This window comes from Anolis carolinensis, chromosome 1 (assembly GCF_035594765.1).
Source record: "Anolis carolinensis isolate JA03-04 chromosome 1, rAnoCar3.1.pri, whole genome shotgun sequence".
In the NCBI taxonomy this organism is placed as follows: domain Eukaryota; kingdom Metazoa; phylum Chordata; class Lepidosauria; order Squamata; family Dactyloidae; genus Anolis; species Anolis carolinensis.
The window spans coordinates 45195356-45217175 of NC_085841.1; the positions used below are offsets into that span (position 1 = coordinate 45195356).

The window sequence follows — 21820 nt, forward strand, 5'->3', positions numbered from 1 at the left end:
TAATAATAATAATAATAATAATAATAATAATAATAATAATAATATATTTATATCCTGCCCTCTCTCCCCAAAGAGACTCGGGGCAGCTATATACTGGATTCAAGGAATCTCCCAACTTTTTGAACTGTTGGTCAAAGAAGAAAATGAGGATTGTGTTTAATGGACTAGTCACTGACTTCTTCATATCTGTGCCTCAGTATGTTGAGTTATACAGCAATTTTTGTGTTTTTTTCCACTTAAGTATGCTGAAGAAGTAGATGAAGGAGGTAATATTGTATTAAGCAAAGCTAATCATCTGGTTACATCTAGCCATCAATTTTTTCCAGATATCTATTTCAATCTATTTACCCTTATACTCTTTCACTGCAAAATGTAAATGAATTACAATGTACCCTTGGGTATAATTGTAATCAATTTGCACCATTTTTTTCAGTGAAAGATTGATGCAAGGGTTATTGGTTTCTATAACCATGATAAAATCAGCAGTATCAAATGTGATCATTTTAATTATTTTTTGTTATTAAATATGGAGTGCAAAGCAGGGTATCACTATGTACATGTCCTGATTGCAAATTTTCAACTGGCAGGTTATTTATCTGAAACTTTAACTTCATCAAGGGATCTGCCTAAAAGGAATAAATGTATATTTAAGCATCTCCTTGGTCTTTGTCCCACAGCTATTCTGTACACACTGATTCCTTCCATCAGTCCTAGACATCTCATGTTCAGCATAGAGATCTGAAGGAGATATCTACTCTCATGTTAACACACACAAACCTTCCACAAAGAGACCATAATAAAGTATGATCAGTTCACATTCAAGGCAGACTGAATATAGGCTGCTCTCACTAATTTGACAGTTTAAGGAGAAGGTTGCAATCAAAAACTGGTTGACAAGGAGAACTCAGTCTTCTTCTAGCTTGCAAATCAAAACTGAGCATTAGATGGTATTAAGTTATTGACAGACAGGGGAAAAAGGTCGAAAGAGTGGACCAAAGATCAAAAGTGCAGTACACGTGTCACCTCAACCTCTCAAAGATGTAGCTTTTGAACCCAAAGAGGCAATGGTCAGCAGTTTTTGATCTCAAGATAAAATGTTTATTTTGGAAAAACAAGTAAAATACAAAAAAAGTTAATAGAAATGGAAGACACTAGCCAGTGGGTGCTAGGAGAGATGGAACAATTAATGACGCAGTTACATTTACTTTTATAAGTAAAACAAGGTAAAGCACCCCCATGTCAATGTCTTTGAGTTAATGTCCAGTATGATCAGTCAAAAGTTCAAAAGGTGAAAATACATCATACATATCATTAATATTTTACACTCTTTATGTGTCTTTTGTTCTTTTAATTAATATACACTGTTCTGTATTGGATCATCCCTTAGCTTGTTATTTTCAAGGTCAAAAGTGATGCATCTTAGCAGAAAGAAGAGAGGAGACAGTTTCTGACTTCTAGAGAATTTGGTTTTTCAATGGGGAGGGTGAGATCCCTGCTTTCACATGGCTGTAATTTACATCTGTTGAAAGATCGAGCTGTTGAAAAGCAAGGCATCATAAAATGAGGGAAGCCCGTAAAGTCCATTTTCTGATTGTCAGCCCTGCCCTGGTAAACTGCTACATCTTAGAATAAGAAGTTTGGTCAGCATACATGGTCCTGTGTCTCTTACATCCATTTATATGCCTTGTTTCACATAACACCTGAACAGGGCTAAAAAGGCACACAAAAGCAACAATACCTAGCAGTTACCTAAATATGCAATTATCAATTCTTAAATGGCTCCTTGTGTCTTATGAGAATGGGATCACAACAAAGGTAACAGAGCGAAACCGCTACCATTCACAAAAAGTCCAGTTCAAAGTATATGATATGGGAGGCACTTGACTGTAGTTTACTCCCCTCCTACTTCATGTTTCTTAAGCATTTGATGAGTAGCAGGTTCAGCATCTGCTTTCTGAACATCACCTATACAGAGTTTGAAAACGTTTCTTTGGAATTCTGGGAGTTATCACCCAAAAGCAACTTTTCCAGGCTCTGAGCAGATGTAAGAATTAAAGGAGTTTATTATGGATGATAAGACTCTGATGTTTTTATGTTTGATGATGCTCATATTTTGTACTATAGGTTTTTCACAGTCAAATATTGTAGAAAATGTGAGCAATAGGAACGTATCACTAAGGAGAGGATTCAAATTTGCAAGGCAGAAGCTGAACAACAACCAGAATCACTGCAAGGCACCCATTCACAGAGTTTAGCAGGGAAAACATAAACTCAATATTCTTTGTAAAAACACATAAAAGTAGCACTACTTACAAAATATTTGTGTGTAGTCTAACACAGATCTAGTGACCTCATCAGATGGACTGATTTGCCCTGAGTACACCACTTCCTCTCCCTTTTCGCCATGGAGTTACATGACTCATAGCGACTCCTGGCCAGACTCCATGGTGAAAGGGGAGAGCAAGTGGTACACGCTGCTGCTGCAGCAACACAAGTGGTTTTCTGTGTTGCTTTTGGAGCAATGGGGGGAAGTCAGGCAGCGAAGCTTCCCTCTGTATAATGGGGGTAGAGGTAAGTCGGGCGATGTGGGGCAGGCTGTGACAGATTCTTTACACCTCCCTCTGGGACTTCATGGGTTAGCCATGCATGGCGAATCCATAGGCCTTTGTGATAAGATCCTAGGATAGAGAGAGAGAAGAGAACGATAGCTTCTGGTTATGCAAGTAATGCAAGAAGAGAGATTTTGCAAAAGTAAACAAACAATAAGTCTGAAAGCATGCAAACTAATAGGTCTAGGCATAAAAAGTTGTGAATTTGTAACAATATTTCTATATCAGTATTTCTATATCTCTCAGTATTCTGCTCTCCTTTCTCATTTCCCACCCATTCCATGTTGTAGTAATAGTTTTGCAGTTATTTAAGTCTGTGAGAACAAGTCTCTTCATACAGGACACCTACTTCTGTCCTGTCCCCACCAGTAGCCAGGAACAATTACCATCTTATCTTAAAATGGTCCATAATCAAACAGTAATAAGGGTGATACCATAGAACCCAGATCATCACCTTACTGCTGCTCAGTTATGAATAGCTTCAGAATGCCATTATATTAATTCTTATAAAAACTATCCAATTGTTCTTTCTTTCTAACCAACTCATTTTGTACATTCTCTTCCATTCTGCCTATATAAAAAGTACTAGATTGCCACAGTAAAGGAGGCATATGTTGTTGTTTTTTAAAAAAAATCACATGCTCAGTGATAGTATGATCCAGTATTATAAATACACTATGAAAATTTATCTTGATAGTGGGTTGTCAAACTAACGGATGTGTTACATTGCTATCTTCAGTTTGCAATCTAGTTGACCTTCCTGAATTGTATGCGATACATATAATGAAGCTTCTAATCTTGATGAACGCTCTCTTACATAGCTGGTTGTGCCACTAAGCATCCCTTGATGTCTGCAATTTGTAAGGAGTAACAGATGCAGGCTATTTTCTCTTCGCACCATCACTCTTGAGCATGTGGTCCTATCACCTAGGAACAACAAAGGACAAAGTAATCAAGAAAAATCTGATGCTTCAAGAAAACAAGAGCTGGCTGGGCAAAAGGCAAGATATTCTAGCAGAAATTAGGGAGGACAGGCCTGGCATCATATATAATTAGAATGGATGGCAATCTATTAGCACTCCGAAATAAAGCTGCGACCAAGCAACAGGCAAATGTAACCAAGTAACAAGCAAATGTGTCTGTGGCAATGGGAATGTGGAAGTGGGTGCCAAGTCTGAATCAGGAGACTGCCAACAAAGAAGCATTACTAGTCCAACCAGTAAAACCACCATCTGTCAAGAAATTAGTAATTATTGGGCTATAAACAATTTGGGGACTGGATGTATAAAGGGCTCATTCATCCCATTCATCTTCAAATAGTCCTCCCTCCCATCAGGAGTCCAAAGGGAAACAGATAAGAATCAAGGGAACCGGGACTCAAAAAGACATTGTCGTGGGTGTCTACTACAGACCTCCGAGTCAGGATGAAGGACTTGATGAAGCTTTCTGTCAACAGCTGACCAAACGGGCACAAAGAAGAGATATAGTAGTCATGGGCGATTTCAATTATCCTGATATCTGCTGGAAAACAAACTCGACCAAGAATACAAAGTCCAACAAATTCCTTACTTGCCTTGCAGACAATTTTATGGTCCAGAAGGTAGAAGAGGCAACAAGGGGATCAGCAACTCTTGATCTAATCTTAACAAATGTGGAAGACCTGATCAATACAGTTGAAGTGGTTGGATCCTTAGGGGCAAGTGACCACGTGCTCCTGCAGTTTGCAATACAAAGAAATGCTGAAACTAAGACAAGTCAAACACGCATTCTCGACTTTAAGAGAGCTGACTTCCAAAAAATGAAGGAATTACTGAGCGGCATTCCATGGACGCCAATATTAAAAAACAAGGGAGTTAAGGATGGATGGGAGTTTTTCAAAAGTGAAATACTCAAGGCGCAAATGCAAACAGTGCCAACAAAGAAGAAAAATAAGACAAATGCAAAGAAGCCAGAATGGATGTCCAAAGAACTTCTAACTGAGCTAAAGCTCAAAAGTGACATGCACAAGAAGTGGAAAAGGGGAGAAATCACCAAAGAAGAATTCAAACGTATAGCCAACACCTGTAGGGAAAAGGTTCGCAAGGCTAAAGCGCAAAATGAGCTCAGGCTTGCCAGGGACATAAAAAACAACAAAAAAGGTTTTTTTGCTTACGTTGGTAGAAAAAGGAAGAAAAAGGAGGCGATAGGGCCACTGCAAGGAGAAGATGGGGTGATGGTGACAGGGGATAGGGAAAAGGCAGAACTGCTTAATGCCTTCTTTGCCTCGGTCTTCTCACAAAAAGAAAGCCATCTTCAACCTCAGCAACATGGAATGGACAAGGATTGGGGGAAATCCAACCCCAAATAGGGAAACAAGTTGTCCAGGAACACCTGGCCACTCTAAAGGAATTCAAGTCACCAGGGCCAGATCAGCTACATCCAAGAGTATTGAAGGAACTAGCGGAAGTTATTTCAGAACCACTGGCAATTATCTTTGAGAGTTCTTGGAGAACGGGAGAAGTCCCAGCAGATTGGAGGAGGGCGAATGTGGTCCCTATCTTCAAGAAGGGAAAAAAGAATAACCCAAACAATTACTGTCCGGTCAGCCTCACATCAATATCAGGCAAGATTCTGGAAAAGATCATTAAGGAAGTGGTCTGCAAACACTTAGAAACAAATGCGGTCATTGCTAATAGTCAACACGGATTTACCAAAAACAAGTCATGCCAGACTAATCTGATCTCTTTTTTCGATAGAGTTACGAGTTGGGTCGATACAGGGAATGCCGTGGATGTAGCCTACCTGGATTTCAGTAAGGCCTTCGACAAAGTCCCCCACGACCTTCTGGCAAACAAACTAGTAAAATGTGGGCTAGACAAAACTACGGTTAGGTGGATCTGTAATTGGCTAAGCGAACGAACCCAAAGGGTGCTCACCAATGCGTCGTCTTCATCATGGAAAGAAGTGACAAGTGGAGTGCCGCAGGGCTCCGTCCTGGGCCCGGTTCTGTTCAACATCTTTATTAACGACTTAGACGAAGGGTTAGAAGGCACGATCATCAAGATTGCAGATGACACCAAACTCGGAGGGATAGCTAACACTCCAGAAGACAGGAGCAGAATTCAAAACGATCTTGACAGACTAGAGAGATGGGCCGAAACTAACAAAATGAAGTTCAACAGGGACAAATGCAAGATACTTCACTTCGGCAGAAAAAATGGAAATCAAAGATACAGAATGGGGGACACCTGGCTTGACAGCAGTGTGTGCGAAAAAGACCTTGGAGTCCATGTGGACAAGTTAAACATGAGCCAACAATGTGATGCAGCAGCTAAAAAAGCCAATGGGATTCTGGCCTGCATCAATAGGGGAATAGCGTCTAGATCCAGGGAAGTCATGCTCCCCCTCTATTCTGCCTTGGTCAGACCACACCTGGAATACTGTGTCCAATTTTGGGCACCGCAGATGAAGGGAGATGTTGACAAGCTGGAAAGCGTCCAGAGGAGGGCGACTAAAATGATTAAGGGTCTGGAGAACAAGCCCTATGAGGAGCGGCTTAAAGAGCTGGGCATGTTTAGCCTGCAGAAGAGAAGGCTGAGAGGAGACATGATAGCCATGTACAAATATGTGAGGGGAAGTCATAGGGAGGAGGGAGGGAGCTTGTTTTCTGCTGCCCTGCAGACTAGGACACGGAACAATGGCTTCAAACTACAGGAAAGGAGATTCCACCTGAACATCAGGAAGAACTTCCTCACTGTGAGGGCTGTTCGGCAGTGGAACTCTCTCCCCCAGACTGTGGGAGGCTCCTTCTTTGGAAGCTTTTAAGCAGAGGCTGGATGGCCATCTGTCGGGGGTGCTTTGAATGCAATTTCCTGCTTCTTAGCGGGGGGTTGGACTGGATGGCCCATGAGGTCTCTTCCAACTCTACTATTCTATGATTCTAGAACATGGTTTTGTTTTGTCTATTTCAGGAAATGTGAAACATTCTCCACATTCTCAAAAGTGGTCCATTTTCTCCTGAGATGAGGAAAGGAATCTCAGAGTGAAAGTGATGCCTTCCAATTTTTTTTAAAAAAACTTATTGTTCTCCTTTTCTACCTTTACAATTTTGGAATCATTGCTGTTGGTCCCCCATGGGGTCTACCTGGTCACCTCACTTCTCCTCTCTCTTCTTCCTCTCGCAAATCTTATCGAAGCACAGCCAACACTAGGACTCAGGCCTCTTCTACGTTGCCATATCAAAATCAGATTATCTGCTTTGAACTGGATTATATGGCAGTGTAGACTCAAATAATCCAGTTGAAAGCAGATAATGTGGATTATCTGCTTTGATAGAGCTCCCAGTGGTGCAATGGGTTAAAACCTTGTGCCAGCAACCTGCTGACCAGCAGGTTGGCAGTTCTAATCTGGGGAGAGTGGGTTAGCTCCCTCTGTCAGCTCCAGCTCCTCAACATGAGAGAAGCCTCCCACAAGGATGGTAATATCAAAACGTCCGGGTAAACCCTAGGCAACATCCTTGCAGACAGCCAATTCTCTCACACCAGAAGCCAGTTACAGTTTCTCAAGTCGCTCCTGACCAAAAAAAAAAAAAAATCTGCTTTGATAATCTGGATTATATGGCAGTGTAGAAGGGATCTCCGTTGGAGGACCTCTGTTTCTTGTTCAGTTCTTCTTGATTGTACTGTCTCTTAGTTCTTGATTTTACTAGGATCGGCTGAAATAGTTTGCTTTTGTCTGAACCAACTAGGAAAAGCAAGATTCCGACCCCCCTCCTCCTTAATTGAGTGCAAACTACTTTTGTCCTTTGAATGTGGTACTATCCCTGCCTAGCAGGGACAAGTGTAGAATATTTTAAAGGCTTTTTCTCCACAAGCAAGCAACCTGCAAAGGCCTGCTAAAAAGAACAACAAAAACCATCACCTGTCTATATAAGGATAACAAGGCATGTATCAGTTTATTTCTAGGAAAGCTATTCCAGAACCTGTGACTAGCTACTGAGAATGGTTTCCCCCATAGTGTCCAATGAATATATCTGTGACAGAGAAAGACAGCCTCCCAAAAAGAGTCCTAATCCCTACTTGTTCTTTCTTGTGTACATTTAAGTCATTTCAGATTTCTAATGGCCCTAAACTAAACCTATCAAATGGTTTTCTGGGCAAAATTTGTTCAGAGTGGGTTTGCAATTTATACCACAAATACTAAACTCTATTTTCATTATGTACAGTACTTATTCTATTGAAGCTGGTACAATAGGTCATGATAGCTAAGGGTGCTTCCAGACAGCACCAAATTGCAGGTTTATTCTCGCACCTGAAAATCTTGCGGTTTTTGCAGTTTGCAACGATTCCTCCCACATTTTTGAGGGAACAGTATTTGGCCATCCTCCATTTTTATGCGGGAGCTTCTGGGATAAAGGTACTGTCTGGACAGGCCCTAAGAAACTGGACAGGGGTTGTAACTTTAAGATGTTTTAAGATCCAGTTTTTGCAGTTTTCTGGACATTTCTGAACCTGCTCCAGAAAAATAAAATATACGTAACAAGAGCTCAACATCTCCACCTCTTGACCATGTGCTCCAACATTTCACAGACAAGACTGGGATATGTGTGGCAAAGCAACATCAGTGTGTGGCCAAGATGGCAAAGATTATCAATTTAAAAGATTATTAAGGAGGATGACCACAAAAACTAGAAGAAACTACAGCAACTTACTTTTGCCTGTGCCTACTAAGAATTTTACCCAAACCACTTTTTACTCCTTCTAATGCATCAAATGAATACAACCTCCTTTTGCACTGTGCAAATGATTTGCATCAATTGATGCACACTAAGGATAAAGAGAGAAGGTGGGTGAAGGAGAAACTTACATCTTTACAGGCCAGAGGCATCTCTAGGCAAAATAAATATGTCCTTTTATTTAGACTTATTGGCCTACTATTCACTCCAGAACACCTCTGCATAAATATATTAGTTGTTAATGCTATATAACTAATCACATACTGAATGTGTTTATTACTTTGCATGAGAGCTCATGCTAAAATAAATCTGTCTTAAAGGTGATATTAGATCACCCTCCTTTCCTTTTTAGGTGTTTATACTTATCACTTGAATTACATTAATTTCCCAGTTTACTGGATGAAAAAAAAAAAGCAATGAAGCTATGTTGTGATTTACAGGCCAATGCCTCCATCTAGCTGCTAAACAGGTTTTTGCTGATTTGAACATTGACACTGCACAGTCGTACTTGATCTAATACACAAAACCAAACATTTAGTCAGGATTGATAGATCTCAGAATCTGTCTACTCTTCTCCATCCCTCACAGCAAGGGGGGAAGTCTCAAGGTGAAAGCACTGTCTTGAAAGGTATATGAATTGTTTTTCATTTGTTGGCATGATCTGAGCAACTGCAGTGGCTGCTTAAGGTATCATAATAAAATCACAGAATCTTGCCTCTGTGGCCCCTTCTACACTGTTAGATAATCCAAGTTACCAAAGCAGAAAATCCACATTATCTGATTCAAACTGTATTATCTTAGTTTAGACTGCCATATAATCCAGTTCAAAGCAAATAATGTGGATTTTATACAGCTGTGTAGAAGGGGCTTCTAAGGGTGCATCCAGACTGCGTCTAAAACGCACGAGCTCCCACGTTTTTACATGGGGCATCCAAACAATGCCTCCACTAAAAATGAATTAATTCGGGACAAAGCAGGAAAACCCTGCTTTGTCCAGAATTAGTTTGACACCTGGAAATCTTTCCAGCTATGGGTGTTGTGTGGATTGGGCCTGGGGATCACATCGCACGACTTCCAATCCTAATCGACACAGCTGTCGCATAATGTTTGGGTTCCTGGATCCTGAAAGACCCAAGACAACTCCCACACCTTCCCAAAACCCCTTAAAAAGCCTTTAATTTTTTTTAAGTACTTACCTGACTGGCACTACCTTGCTGCTGGCCCTCTCTGGGTGCATAGAAATGATGCATCAGTAAAAGGGGGGGAAATCGCTCTAGGAGAGGGCTGGCAGCAAGGTAATGCCAGCAGGGTAAGCAATTTTTACTTTTTAAGACTGGGGGGGGGGGGGGTAATTGGTGTCTGGGTGCCGTGCCGGAAGGTCCGGCAGAGCATCTGGACACACACACCAGGAAAGTGCATGTTTTTTTACTGGTGTGGAGACAGAAGTCTTGCCTGACCTGGGCTTTTTAAACCTGGGTGAGGCTGGACTTTTCCCCTGTCGAGAACTGCCCTAACATCACAAAAGAGCCATCCCTAGATCTCAAATTTTTCAAGCAGCCCCAACCCAGCAATCTTACACATGGGTCTCTGCATCCTCCAAGGATCTCATTTGTTCAAAAGTGAAGTCACATCAGAAATATCATAACAGTGAATATCTTGGTTATCCAAGTAGAGTTATTAGGTCATGTGTAACATGACTCTGAGATTTCAGGGCCCAAATGTTTAGATTTAGGGATGCCCTTTGTTCATATTTTGAGCTTGATATGTTAAACATCAGTCACAGCTGTTCATAGGGGTGCCAGTTCAAGTGTGTCCCAGGCTTTATGGTTGCCAGACCCTCGAATAGGTGATGACATTCAGTGTTATTAAGTTCCAAACATAGTTTCACACAGCTTGACATTCTACATAGAATATACCTTTCCTTATTAGACATTACAACAGAAATGTTAGCTAAAGGATCAGTTGATAGAGCAAGGGGAAATGAGGGGATTAGATTTTCTCAGGCCCCTTCTACATTGCCATATAAAATCCAGATTATCTGCCTTGAACTGTTGTATGGCAGTGTAGACTCATATAATCCAGTTCAAAGCAGATAATGCAGAATATCTGCTTTTATAATCTGTATTATATGACAATATAGACTCATATAATCTAGTTCAAAGCAGATAATATGTATTAACTGTTTTGATAATCTGGATAATCTGGTAGTGTGAAAGGGGTCTGTGTCTTCACTTGAGATGTTGTTCAAAGGTTTTGTTACAGATGCCTGGATGTTTTCAATTATCCCAAAATGATGTCTGTTGCAGTGGGTTTTGAGGTTAAGCAAAGATAAAACACAGAGAACCAGGTCAGGATTGTATGGTGGTCTCTTCCAAAAGTAATGAAAGTAATAATTATTCTTACAAAAGGTCATTTTGCTTTGGTTCAAAATAATGTATGAGAACATTCTTTTTCTTATATGTGCAATAGTGGGTATTATGAGTTTGTATGCTTAGTGTTGCCATGAAACACTACCTTTGTTCATACCTCTTATAGTGGTTTGGAATTTGTGAATATAATTTAATTCATCTGTTTCATTTCTAATCTTTCTAAATGTACAGGAAGGTTGAACTGTTCTGCAATTTTGATTATTCCAATTTCTACTGTCAAATGTGTGCCCATGTATCCTCTTGTGTAGAGACTAGCCTGTTTGTCCAGCATAAAGGGCATTGCTGGCATAGGAGGAAGAGCAAATAAATGTACCTCTGATATTATATGCAATGTTATTGGCCCTTATAATATTGCTTCCAGAATAGATATGAAGACAGAGTGGGCAATGGGCATCTGGGTTTGTGTCATGGTCTTGTTCCTTTATTGCCGTCTATGTTATATATCCTGTTGTGAATAGTATTAAGGATTTGGAGGATGTCTGCAGGCCAATGAAGGGCTGTCGCAGCTTGTGAGAGGGCTATTTTATTATCCAGAAATGGTCGTAGCTCATTGGTGATGTGTTTGAATGGTCTCTGCTGGAGCAAGTAGAAATCAGTTTTCTGAGAAGTGACCTTTGCATTTAGGGGCTCTTCCACACAGCCATATAACCCAGAATATCAAGGCAGATAATCCTCAATATCTGCTTTGAACTGGATTATCTGAGTCCACACTGTCATATAATCCTGTTCAATGTGGATTTTGTACAGCTGTGTGAAAGAGGCCTAAGTAAACACAGTAGCATTCCAATAAAGACAGCAAACCAATGAGTTGAATCCAAGCATTGCAGCATAATGCACAGTGAGGCCCTTTCCACACCGCTGTATAAAATCCAGATTGAATTAGATTATATGGCAGTATGGAAGGGGCCTGAGACAGTAAGTTAACAGTCATGACTTTAATCATGGATTAGTGTTCATTATTAACTTTAAGCCCCATTAATTTCAGTGGATTTCAGTATCATCATTTATTTATTCTTTTCAATCAGTTGCCACACCACTTCCCATATCTAATAATTTATAGCTAAGCAGCATGCCTTATGTGTACATTTTAGAAGAATGTAAAATAAACAGCAGGTCCCAATTAGGATTCTACCCAAATGGATTATATGTGTGCATATCTATCTGCCTATCTCCCACCCATTTAGGCTTCCTGGGCTAATTCCCACAGTGGTGACATTTGTCATCCAATGTCCTTTGGAAGGTAGAAGTGTAAGAGTTGCTTCCATCATCATATAAAACTGCTTCTTTGAAGAACAGAATCTTTTTTCAGTCATGGCAGCACCTGAAAGGTTGTATTGACAGTTCACACAGTTAGAAACTTGCCTTTTCATTCTGTAACCTGTCCTGTCACACTCTTCAGTCATTACTGGACACAGTGTTCATTTTAATGTAAAAGTCTGAAACTACTGCAGAAAAGAAGTTTATAATAGGTAACTAAGCCTGCCGAAGCAGGCACATTATGAAGTTCTTAATGAATTTCATATGCTCTTTCAAGTAGTTAGTGCTGTATAATATATGAATATCATGTAATTCCACTTCATAGTAGATTCACAACTCAGGCCCCTTCTACCCTGCCATATAAAATCTAGATTATCTTCTGTGAACTGGATTATATGACAGTGTAGACACATATAATTCAGTTTATTATTATTTTTTTAATTTATATCCCACCCTTCTCACCCCAAAGGAGACTCTGGGCGGCTTACAACAAGAGCACAATTCAATGCCTTGAACACATATGAACATAAACAATATATACTTTAAAATCACAACAATTGCTTAAAATCCCACAATCTGAAAACATATGTCAGCAGCCATTCCAATTGTCATCTATAATTGTTCGTTATTGCACTGAGATATCAATTGTTGCATTATGAATGACTGTGCAAACACTTGGTCCCACAACCAGGATTTAACTTTCTTCTTGAAGGTCAGGAGGGAGAGGGCTGATCTAATTTCCCTGGGGAAGGAGTTCCATAGCCAAGGAGCCACCACCAAAAAAGGCCCTGTCTCTCGTCCCCACTAGTAGCGCTTGCGAAGGGGGTGGAATCAAGAGCAAGGCCTCCCGGACGATCTTAATCTCTGAGATGGTTCATAGGAGGAAATATATTCAGGGAGGTAATCTGAACCAGTATGGTTTAGGGCAGTGGTTCCCAACCTGTGAGTCCCCAGATGTTTTGGCCTTCAACTTCCAGAAATCTTAACAGCTGGTAAACTGGCTAGGATTTCTGGGAGTTGTAGGCCAAAACATGTGGGGACTCACAGGTTGAGAACCACGGGTTTAGGCTTTATAGGCTAAAGCCAGCACTTTGAATTGTGCTCGGTAGCAGACTGCAGCCAGTTGAGCTGATACCCCGCTCCAGTTAGAAACCTGCCACCCATTGGACTATTTAAAGCTTCTGAACTGTCTTCAAAGGCAACCACATGTAGAGTGTGTTGCAGTAGTCTATTTGAGATGGAACAAGAATGTCTACCACCGTGGCCAAGTCTGACTTCCCAAGGTACGGGCGCAACTGGCACACAAGTTTTAATTGTGCAAAAGCCTCCCTGGCCACTGCCAAAACCTGGGCTTCCAGGCTCAGCAATGAATCCAGGAGAACTCCCAAGCTGTGGGGGAATGTAACCCCATCCAACACAGGCTGTAACCCTATACCCTGTTCGTCCTTGTGGCTGACCAGGAGAACCTCTGTCTTGTCTGGATTCAATTTCAATTTGTTCGCCCTCATCCAGACCGTCACAGTGGCCAAACACCGGTTCAGGATCTGAACACCCTCCTTAGTAGCAGGTGGAAAGGAGTGATAGAATTGGACATGATCTGTGTGCAGATTACACTGAACTCCAAAACTCTGGATGATCTCTCCTAAGGCTTCATGCAGATGTTAAACAACATGGGTGACAATATTAAGCCCTGCAGGACCCCGCAGGACAAAGGCTGTGGGGGCCGAGCAAGTGTTTCCCAACAACACCTTCTGAGAATAACCCTCCAGGAAGGGCTGGAGCCACTGCAGAACAATACCTCCCAGACATCTCAGAAGGATATCATGGACTACAGAATCGAAGGCCGCTGAGAGGTCCAAGAGAACTAACAGGGACATACTCCCCCTGTCCAGTTCCTGGCATAGATAATCCACTAAGGCTATTTCAGTTCCATGTCCCGACCTAAATCTAAATGGCGCTGAATCAAGATAGTCTGTTTCTTCCAAGTTTCAAGGCCACCACACATTCCATGACCTTGCCCCAAAAGGAGCGATTGGAAACTGGTTGAAAGTTAACTAATGGAGTGGGGTCCAGTGATGGTTTAGTGTTTACACATTATTTATTTTTGGTTATTTAATATTTAATATTTATTTTAATTAAGTGATATTTGTCTTATACTATGACATACTACAACTTCCTCACTAATGGTTAAAATGGGGTGGGAGCGGTCAAGACAAAGTGCCGTTATGTATAGTTATGGGACCCTTATAAAAAGTGCCTAGACAAAGTGCTAAAGTGTTCTCTGTGCAAATTTGGGTTGGGATATGAGGTCAGGTTTTTCTCCAGTACAGGAGCAAAATAAAGTGCAGAAATAGATCAGTATCCCTTAGGAGGGGGTAGAGTGCCACTCAGCCCCATTAGCCCTTATTAGCCCCCATTAGCCGAAACGATCTGACTGCTATGGTCCATATCAGCTAAGGTTTCAACTGCCCCCCACCAGGCTCATTTTCATGCATTCGGCAGCCAAATCCCCCAAATTGCCATAATCCAGGACACCAAAACAATATTGTGCACACCCCTAGAATCAACCTGTTTTCATTCTACAGCATAGATACACCCCCTGGTCAACAAAAAATCTCATATTAACCTTTAGCAGGACTACAGTGTTTCTCCAAACATTGCCATCCTCCTATGATATTTTAATTACTACACATTTATTCCAATAGTACAGAAATAAATATACTTTACTTTTCTCAGACCTATAATTCATTTTAAAGGATTAATCAGAACTATGTACAGTACTGTAAAGCTTTCTCCTCTTCATTGTTGGAAAAGATCAAAATAAACTCCTGAAATGAGGAAAAATAATATTTTTCTGATTTTTTAGAAGCCGACTTAAAAGGGATATTTGAAACCTCAACACTAAAACTCCAGTCTGAAGATTCTGGCAGAAGCAGGTATTAATAATTCAAGTGACATATCAAAAAACCCTCTTTGGAATTAAATTTATTATCTAGCATTACATTTATTGTGATTGAAATGGTTAACTGTAAATATTTATTAATCACTTATAGGACATATCAGAATGACTTCAAAAGGAGTTTAAAAATGAATGAATTACCAGTAGTTACCAATTCCTCTTTTGAAGTCTTCATCTACTTTGAAACTCAGCTGCAGAATGAAAAAGTGATGAACCTAAATTGCTAGGGAATGCACATTTTTAATCATCTGTTTTGGTGAGAATCTCAAACTCTCATAAGCCAATGATGGATTGCAAATAGGATACATCTTTGGGTGGTTACAGGCAGCCTTTTAACCTGGGAGCAATCGAGTTTGTTAAACCAAGCCATATGCTGAATGGCTGAGGGAGGTGGGTGTGTTTAGCTTGGAGAAAAGAAGGCTGAGAAGGGACATGCTAGCTATGTTTAAATATTTGGAAGGATGTCACATTTTTGCTTCTCTGAAGACTAGGACAGGGAACAATGGATTCAAATTGCAGGAGAAAAGATTCCACCTAAACATTAAGAAAACTTCCTGATGGCAAGAGCAGTTCAGCAGTGGAATATGCTGTTTTGGAGCACTTCCAGACAATGTCAAATTGCAGGTTTTAAAAGTGGGGCAAAAAATCCAGGGACCTAACAGAAAGTCCACACACAGACCATTCAGTCCCAGGAAATGCTCCCCCACTGTCCTTACGCTTTCCTTTGAGGCAGATCATGGTGGAGAGTGGAAAGGGAGCAACTGGCGGAAGTTTTGTTGTTGTTGTTTTTAAATCTCTTTGAGATGCACTGGACCTCATATGCGCTCATGCAGAGATCCTAAAGCACACCCAAGCGGGTTTCTTATTCTCTTCACCCAACTTCAAATTTAAGCTCTGTTTAATATTATAAAGATGTAAAGAACAGTTGCACAGAGTTCTAACTGCTTTCCAACTGTGCTTCCCTTAAGCCACTTGTATGCCCGTGGCTCCATTTTTTGACCCCGATCAGGGCCCTCAGAACATGGTGGGGGCTCCTTCTCAGGAGGTTTTTAAGCAGAAATTGGATGGTCATCTGTGGAGAGTGTGTTGATCATATTTTTCTGCACAGCAGGGAGTTCAACTGATGACCCTTGTGGTCTTTTTTTACTATAATTCTCTGATTCTACACCAGGCTGGCCCTCATTTATGGGGTCTCCATTACTCAAAGCTGACTTGAAGGCAGTTAACAACAAATGCAGAAGCTAACCAATAATGTCATTAAGAGTTCATATCTCACATTCTAGTCTATTTGGGTTATTGTCAAGTATGGCTAGCTGTCTTATAGTGACAGTTAAAAATTAATACAGCCCACTCTAATCTACGTTCTGTTTTGTTTCTTTTCCATTTCTCCTTCAAACTGCACCATAAGCAGCACTCTAAAGATTAACTTCAATGTCATGTGAAAGACATGTGACCAAAGGAAACTTCAGTGTGACAGCCCTATGGCTATCAAGACATTGGACTCCTGTTAAGAACTGCGACAGTTTGTACTTGCAGATAAACATATTTTCTGCTGGATGAAAAAGACCCAAAGTAAAATACAGCCTCTAATTGACCGATGAAAAGAATACCTTTGAATTTCACCAGAAGATCTCTGAATTTTGAAAATACATCACACTTTCACGTAGCAACAGAAATTTCCTTTAAAACGAGCTCTAGGCTTTTTTTTTTTAGTATTTTCTTGTAAAAAAATAAAAATGAGGAAAGAAATGATTTTCAATTCTTGCAGTTACAAGCTTAAATTTTAATTTAGGGCCCTTCCACACAGCCATATAACCCAGAATATCAAGGCAGATAATGCACAATATCTGCTTTGAACTGGATTATCTGAGTCCACACTGCTATATAATCCAGTTCAATGTGGATTTTACACAGCTGTATGGAAGGGGGCTCAATCAAATATAACATTAGCTGAATTATTTATTTTTATTTTATTGTAAAGAATCCAAAGATTGTTGAAACTGGCAAAGATGTCTTCAGTGTGTAGTTATTTTATATATAAGTGGCCAATGCCATCCCATAAAATGCAATAAAATCCAACATACGCATTCATATTTGTTACAGCTTCTCATTTTCTCATTCCTTTAGTATGCTAGGTAATGAGTACTGGAATTTCATCAATACATACTACATCAAAATGTTTCAGAGGCAAAGTGGGTATAGAATTATAGGTTGATTTGTTTTATATATGGGGATCGTCTTTTTTGTTGTATAAAGATTTTTCAAATATAGGTTCTGTTCCCTTGCAATTGTTGGGCAATAACAACATCAACAATAATAACACATCCTTTATCCCAATTCCAAAATGTTCCAAAATTGTCCCCACGCATGGCTGAGATAGTGACATCTCTGCTTTCTGGTAGTTAAATCTACACAACCTTTTGTTCATGCACAAAGTTTAAAAATATTCTGATAAATTATCTTCAACCGACATGTATAATGTGTATAAACCATAAATGAATTTTGTTTTTAGCCTTGGGTCCCATCTCCAAGGCATCTCCCTATGTTTTTGTTGTTTATTTGTTCAATCGCTTCTGACTCTTTGACCTCAGCCCACACCAGAGCTTCTTGTTGGCCGTGGCTACCACCAGTTCGTTCAAGGTTGAGTCAGTCACTTCAACCATCTTGCCTTTGGTCGGCCCCTCTTCCATTTTAATTCCATTTTCCCCAGCATCGTTATCTTCTCTAAGGTATCCTGTCTTCTCATTATGTGGCCAAAGTACTTCATCTTTGCCTTTAATATCCTTCCTTCCAGTGAACGGTCAGGCTTTATTTCCTGGAGTAATCTATCTATACACATAACAAAAGTGAAAATCTGTATGTGTGTATGTGGCAGGGGTGTCCGCTCACACAGACAGCCTCCCACCTCCACAAACAGCTATAGTTCCCACTAAACAGGAGCCATCCGTGGCCCTCCGTTCACTGAAATGGCAGGTTATAGTGAGCACCATGAACATGTCCAAGAGCCCTGCCAATGTCCTCCACAAACACCATCCTGCCCGCCACCCAAGTGAAGGATCATTTGGGGATCATTTTCTGTTTCTTCTCCACCAAAGACACCTCCCAGGGTTCCTTTCTCTCCATTGCTGTGAAATTTGCATGACCCCTCCCACTGCCTCTCCCTTCACCCTTTCATAGTCTTTTCAACTGTCTGCATAACAAACAGAGCAGAACTGAGTAGCAACTAAATATACTGGAAGAGTTTGATGGAAGTTGTAGTTCACCCTGCATCAAGACACAGAACTGTGGCCCCCACTGACAATGGACCTGGACCACATTTGTCACACAGAACCCCCATGAACAAAGAAAAATACTGAAGAGGTTTGGGGGAAATTCACCTTGATTTACAGTTGTTATAGGTACTGGGATGTATAGTTCACCTGCACTCAAAGAGCATTCTGGACCCCATCAATGATGGACCTGGAACTAACTTGGCACACAAAACCCTCATGATGAACAAAAAATACTGAAGGTCTTTGGAGTGATTGATAGGAGTTGGACTTCACCTAGACCCAGAGCGCACTATGAACCCAAACAATAATGGATCTAGACTAAACTTGGCACACAGACCCAACATGGCCAACTGCAAATACTGTCAGGGTTTGGGGGTGATTGCCCTGGGAATCTGGGAGTTGTAGTTCACCCTTATCCAGAGAGCTCTGAACCCAGCCAATGACAGATCTGGACCAAACTTTAGTGATATGACCTAACATCCTAAAGCAAACAATGCCTGTGTCGTCCAATAGTGTTGATAGAAGAAAAGATTGTCTGCACCGTTCTCTGAGGTAGAGACTGTGACTCAAGGCTGAGAGAGTGTGACTCACTCAAGACAACCATTAATTAATAATTAGCTTATATACCTGGCATTGTCCAGGTATGCATTTTCTAATACTAATTGTTAGAAGTATTCATAGTTAGCACTATAATTTTATGACTGCTAAGCAGTGCAAGCTTGAATATGTTTTTCTTACTGTATACATTTAGTTAATTAACAACATAATTTGTTCACATTCATGTAGGGCGGAGATAGGGCAGAATTTCATAATAAAAATCTTAAGTGTAATTTATTGCTATTAATTGAAACTTACTTTTTTAATAATATGGTTTGCTTGCAAAATAGTTTAAACATTAACTATACCTTTACTTAGAAAGTGAGATCCCAAAAACCTATATGAATCCTGAATAGCTTTAGCCGAGGCGTTTTGGACTTCAGCTCCCACCATTTCTAACAGCCAGTAGGCTGTTAGGAATTGTGGAAATTGAGGTTCAAAGGGGGGCTGAGTCTGAGTGAGAGAGGATCTACCCTAGCAAACCTTTTGTATCGTTATCGCAATACCCCCATGGATATAGGATATATTGAGCATGGTGATCAGATCATGATATGAATAAACATAACAGTTTAAATAATACCAGTAAGGCCTCCTCACGGACCACTCTGAGAATTTCAGGGCAGGCTGAAGCCCCTCAAGCCCCCCCCCATCCCGCTACATGCCTGCCTGGAGGGCCAAAGTTTGTCCATGCCTGGTTTAACCTATTTTACACCAGGTTGTGCAGACCTGGTGTAGATACATCCCCTGCTGTGGCTTCCAAGGGAGGGAAAAGCAGCTAGCATTTTATGGAGTTTGTCCGTTCCCCTTTTTTCCTTCTGTTTTATATCTTTTTAAAATTGTTAATTAACCATTTCCAAACTGCTCTGGGAGCAGTTTTGGCTAAAGGTCTAGGTCTAAATGTTCTAAATTAATAGAGAAATGTCCCATATTTTCCCCGAAATTAAGGCTCAAGATGACTTGAGTCCCAGCTTTATGTAATAATACATATAATATATATATAGTTATTATATAATAACTAGCTGTGCCCGGCCACGCGTTGCTGTGGCAAAGTGGTGGTGGTATTGGTTAAAAATTGTTGTGTAATTTTTATTTGACGTTATTTGTATTTTTTAATTAATTTTATTGTAGGTTATCTTTTTATTTATTATATTTTATTATTTTCTTGTATTATTTTTAGTTATTTTCTGTTATTATAGTATTTTATTGTATTAATCTTTTAGTGTTTTTAATTATTTTTAGTGTTTTTTTTTTTATTGGGTTGCTAGGAGACCAAGTTGGAGGAGCTTAGCCTTCTAACTGGCAGCAATTGGATAAAAGCAATTATTCCTCTCCCTCTAATTAGGACTTTATTTTTCTTTTCTTTTTGTTGTATCAACCTAGAGGCGTGGATGATGGGTTGTGTTGTCAAATTTCGAGGTTGGGGGGCCTGTAGTTTTGTTGTTTTGTCGGTCGCCGTGATGCCATCACTCTTTTATATATATAGATAACTCAATTGAGAAACAGCAAAAAATCATTTTAACTTCCTTAACATTAACAAAGCTGAATCCATTTCTTTAAATCATTGTCAGGGTTTTATAACGTCTTTGCCTAATTGTGCTTACAAGAACTTTCCCCTGCGTTTTATGCAAACCTGTTTTACTGCAATTTGAACCACTTGTCTTTTTCTGCTTTGATTATAAAAAACCCAGTAAGATTAGTCTTTATACTACATCAACACAATCTTCAGATAGGCAAAGATGAGAAATTTCTTTGGTTTTGCCACAGCAACAATTTACATTTTAGAGTATGTAGATTAGTATCATGTCTAGTTTGGTCCTGAACAATTTGGAAATAGAACAGACAGAAATTTCACACAAAATTCATGTCACAACCGGTTTTGTTTGCTTTGGAAGGGGCCTATATTATGCCCACTGGAGCCAAATTGTTAAGCCCATCACAGACTCATGGACCCACACTCCATTCTTTTCTGATGGTACCCCTCTCAGAGGTGGATCATTAAGCAGATTGACACTTAAGATGCTCCAATAGAAGTTTACTGAATTTCCGGCCAACACAAAGAGCCAACCAGCGATGATGTCAGACAGAGTTCTGAATCACTCCTCCGAGGATGTAACACGAGCACCTGCTTGTCCTATTTTGATGGATTCATTTCAATTGGTTCAGCCTGAGGACGTGGACAAGGTGCTTGGAGAGGTGAGGGCTACCACATGCATCCTAGACCCCTGCCCATCCTGGCTGGTGAGAGAAGCCAGAGGGGGATTGGCCGAGTGGGTGAAGGTGGTGGTGAATGCCTCCCTTCGGGAAGGCATATTTCCAGCGAGCCTGAAATTGGCTGTGAACAAACCGCTCTTGAAGAAGCCATCACTGGACCCCACTCAATTGGAGAACTTTCAGCCTATTTCCATTCTCCCCTTTTTGGGCAAGGTCGTGGAACATGTGGTGGCCGCACAACTCCAGGCATTCTTGGTAGATACCGATTTTCTGGATCCGGCACAGTCTGGCTTCAGGCCGGGGCATGGTACCGAGACAGCCTTGGTCGCCTTAGTCGATGATCTATGCCGGGATTTGGACAGGGGGAGTGTGTCCCTGCTGGTTCTGCTGGACCTCTCAGTGGCCTTCGATACCGTCGATCACGGTATCCTTCTGGGGCGCCTCGCTGGGATTGGGCTCGGAGGCACTGTTTTGCAGTGGCTCCGGTCCTTCCTGGAGGGTCGTTCCCAGATGGTGTCATTAGGGGACACCTGCTCGGCCCCACAACCATTGACTTGTGGGGTCCTGCAGGGTTCAGTACTGTCCCCCATGTTGTTCAACATCTACATGAAGCCACTGGGAGAGATCATCCGGAGTTTCGGGGTGCGGTGTCATCTGTACGCAGATGATGTCCAGCTCTGTCACTCCTTCCCACCTGTCACTAAGGAGGCTGCTCAGGTCTGGCCGCTGTGTCGGACTGGATGAGGACCAACAAATTGAAACTGAATCCAGAC

General features: G+C 40.8%; 1 protein-coding gene across 1 annotated transcript in view; it reads right to left on the reverse strand.

Annotated features, from left to right (window-relative positions):
* Positions 1-1075: 1075 nt before the first annotated feature.
* The window catches only part of daam2 (dishevelled associated activator of morphogenesis 2), a 328775-nt gene continuing 308030 nt past the window's right edge, over positions 1076-21820 (reverse strand). Inside the window, exon 25 of the mRNA XM_062973532.1 lies at positions 1076-2678. Coding sequence (XP_062829602.1) covers positions 2637-2678 — 42 coding nt within the window. The 3' untranslated portion in view covers positions 1076-2636. The remainder of the gene's footprint in view (positions 2679-21820) is intronic.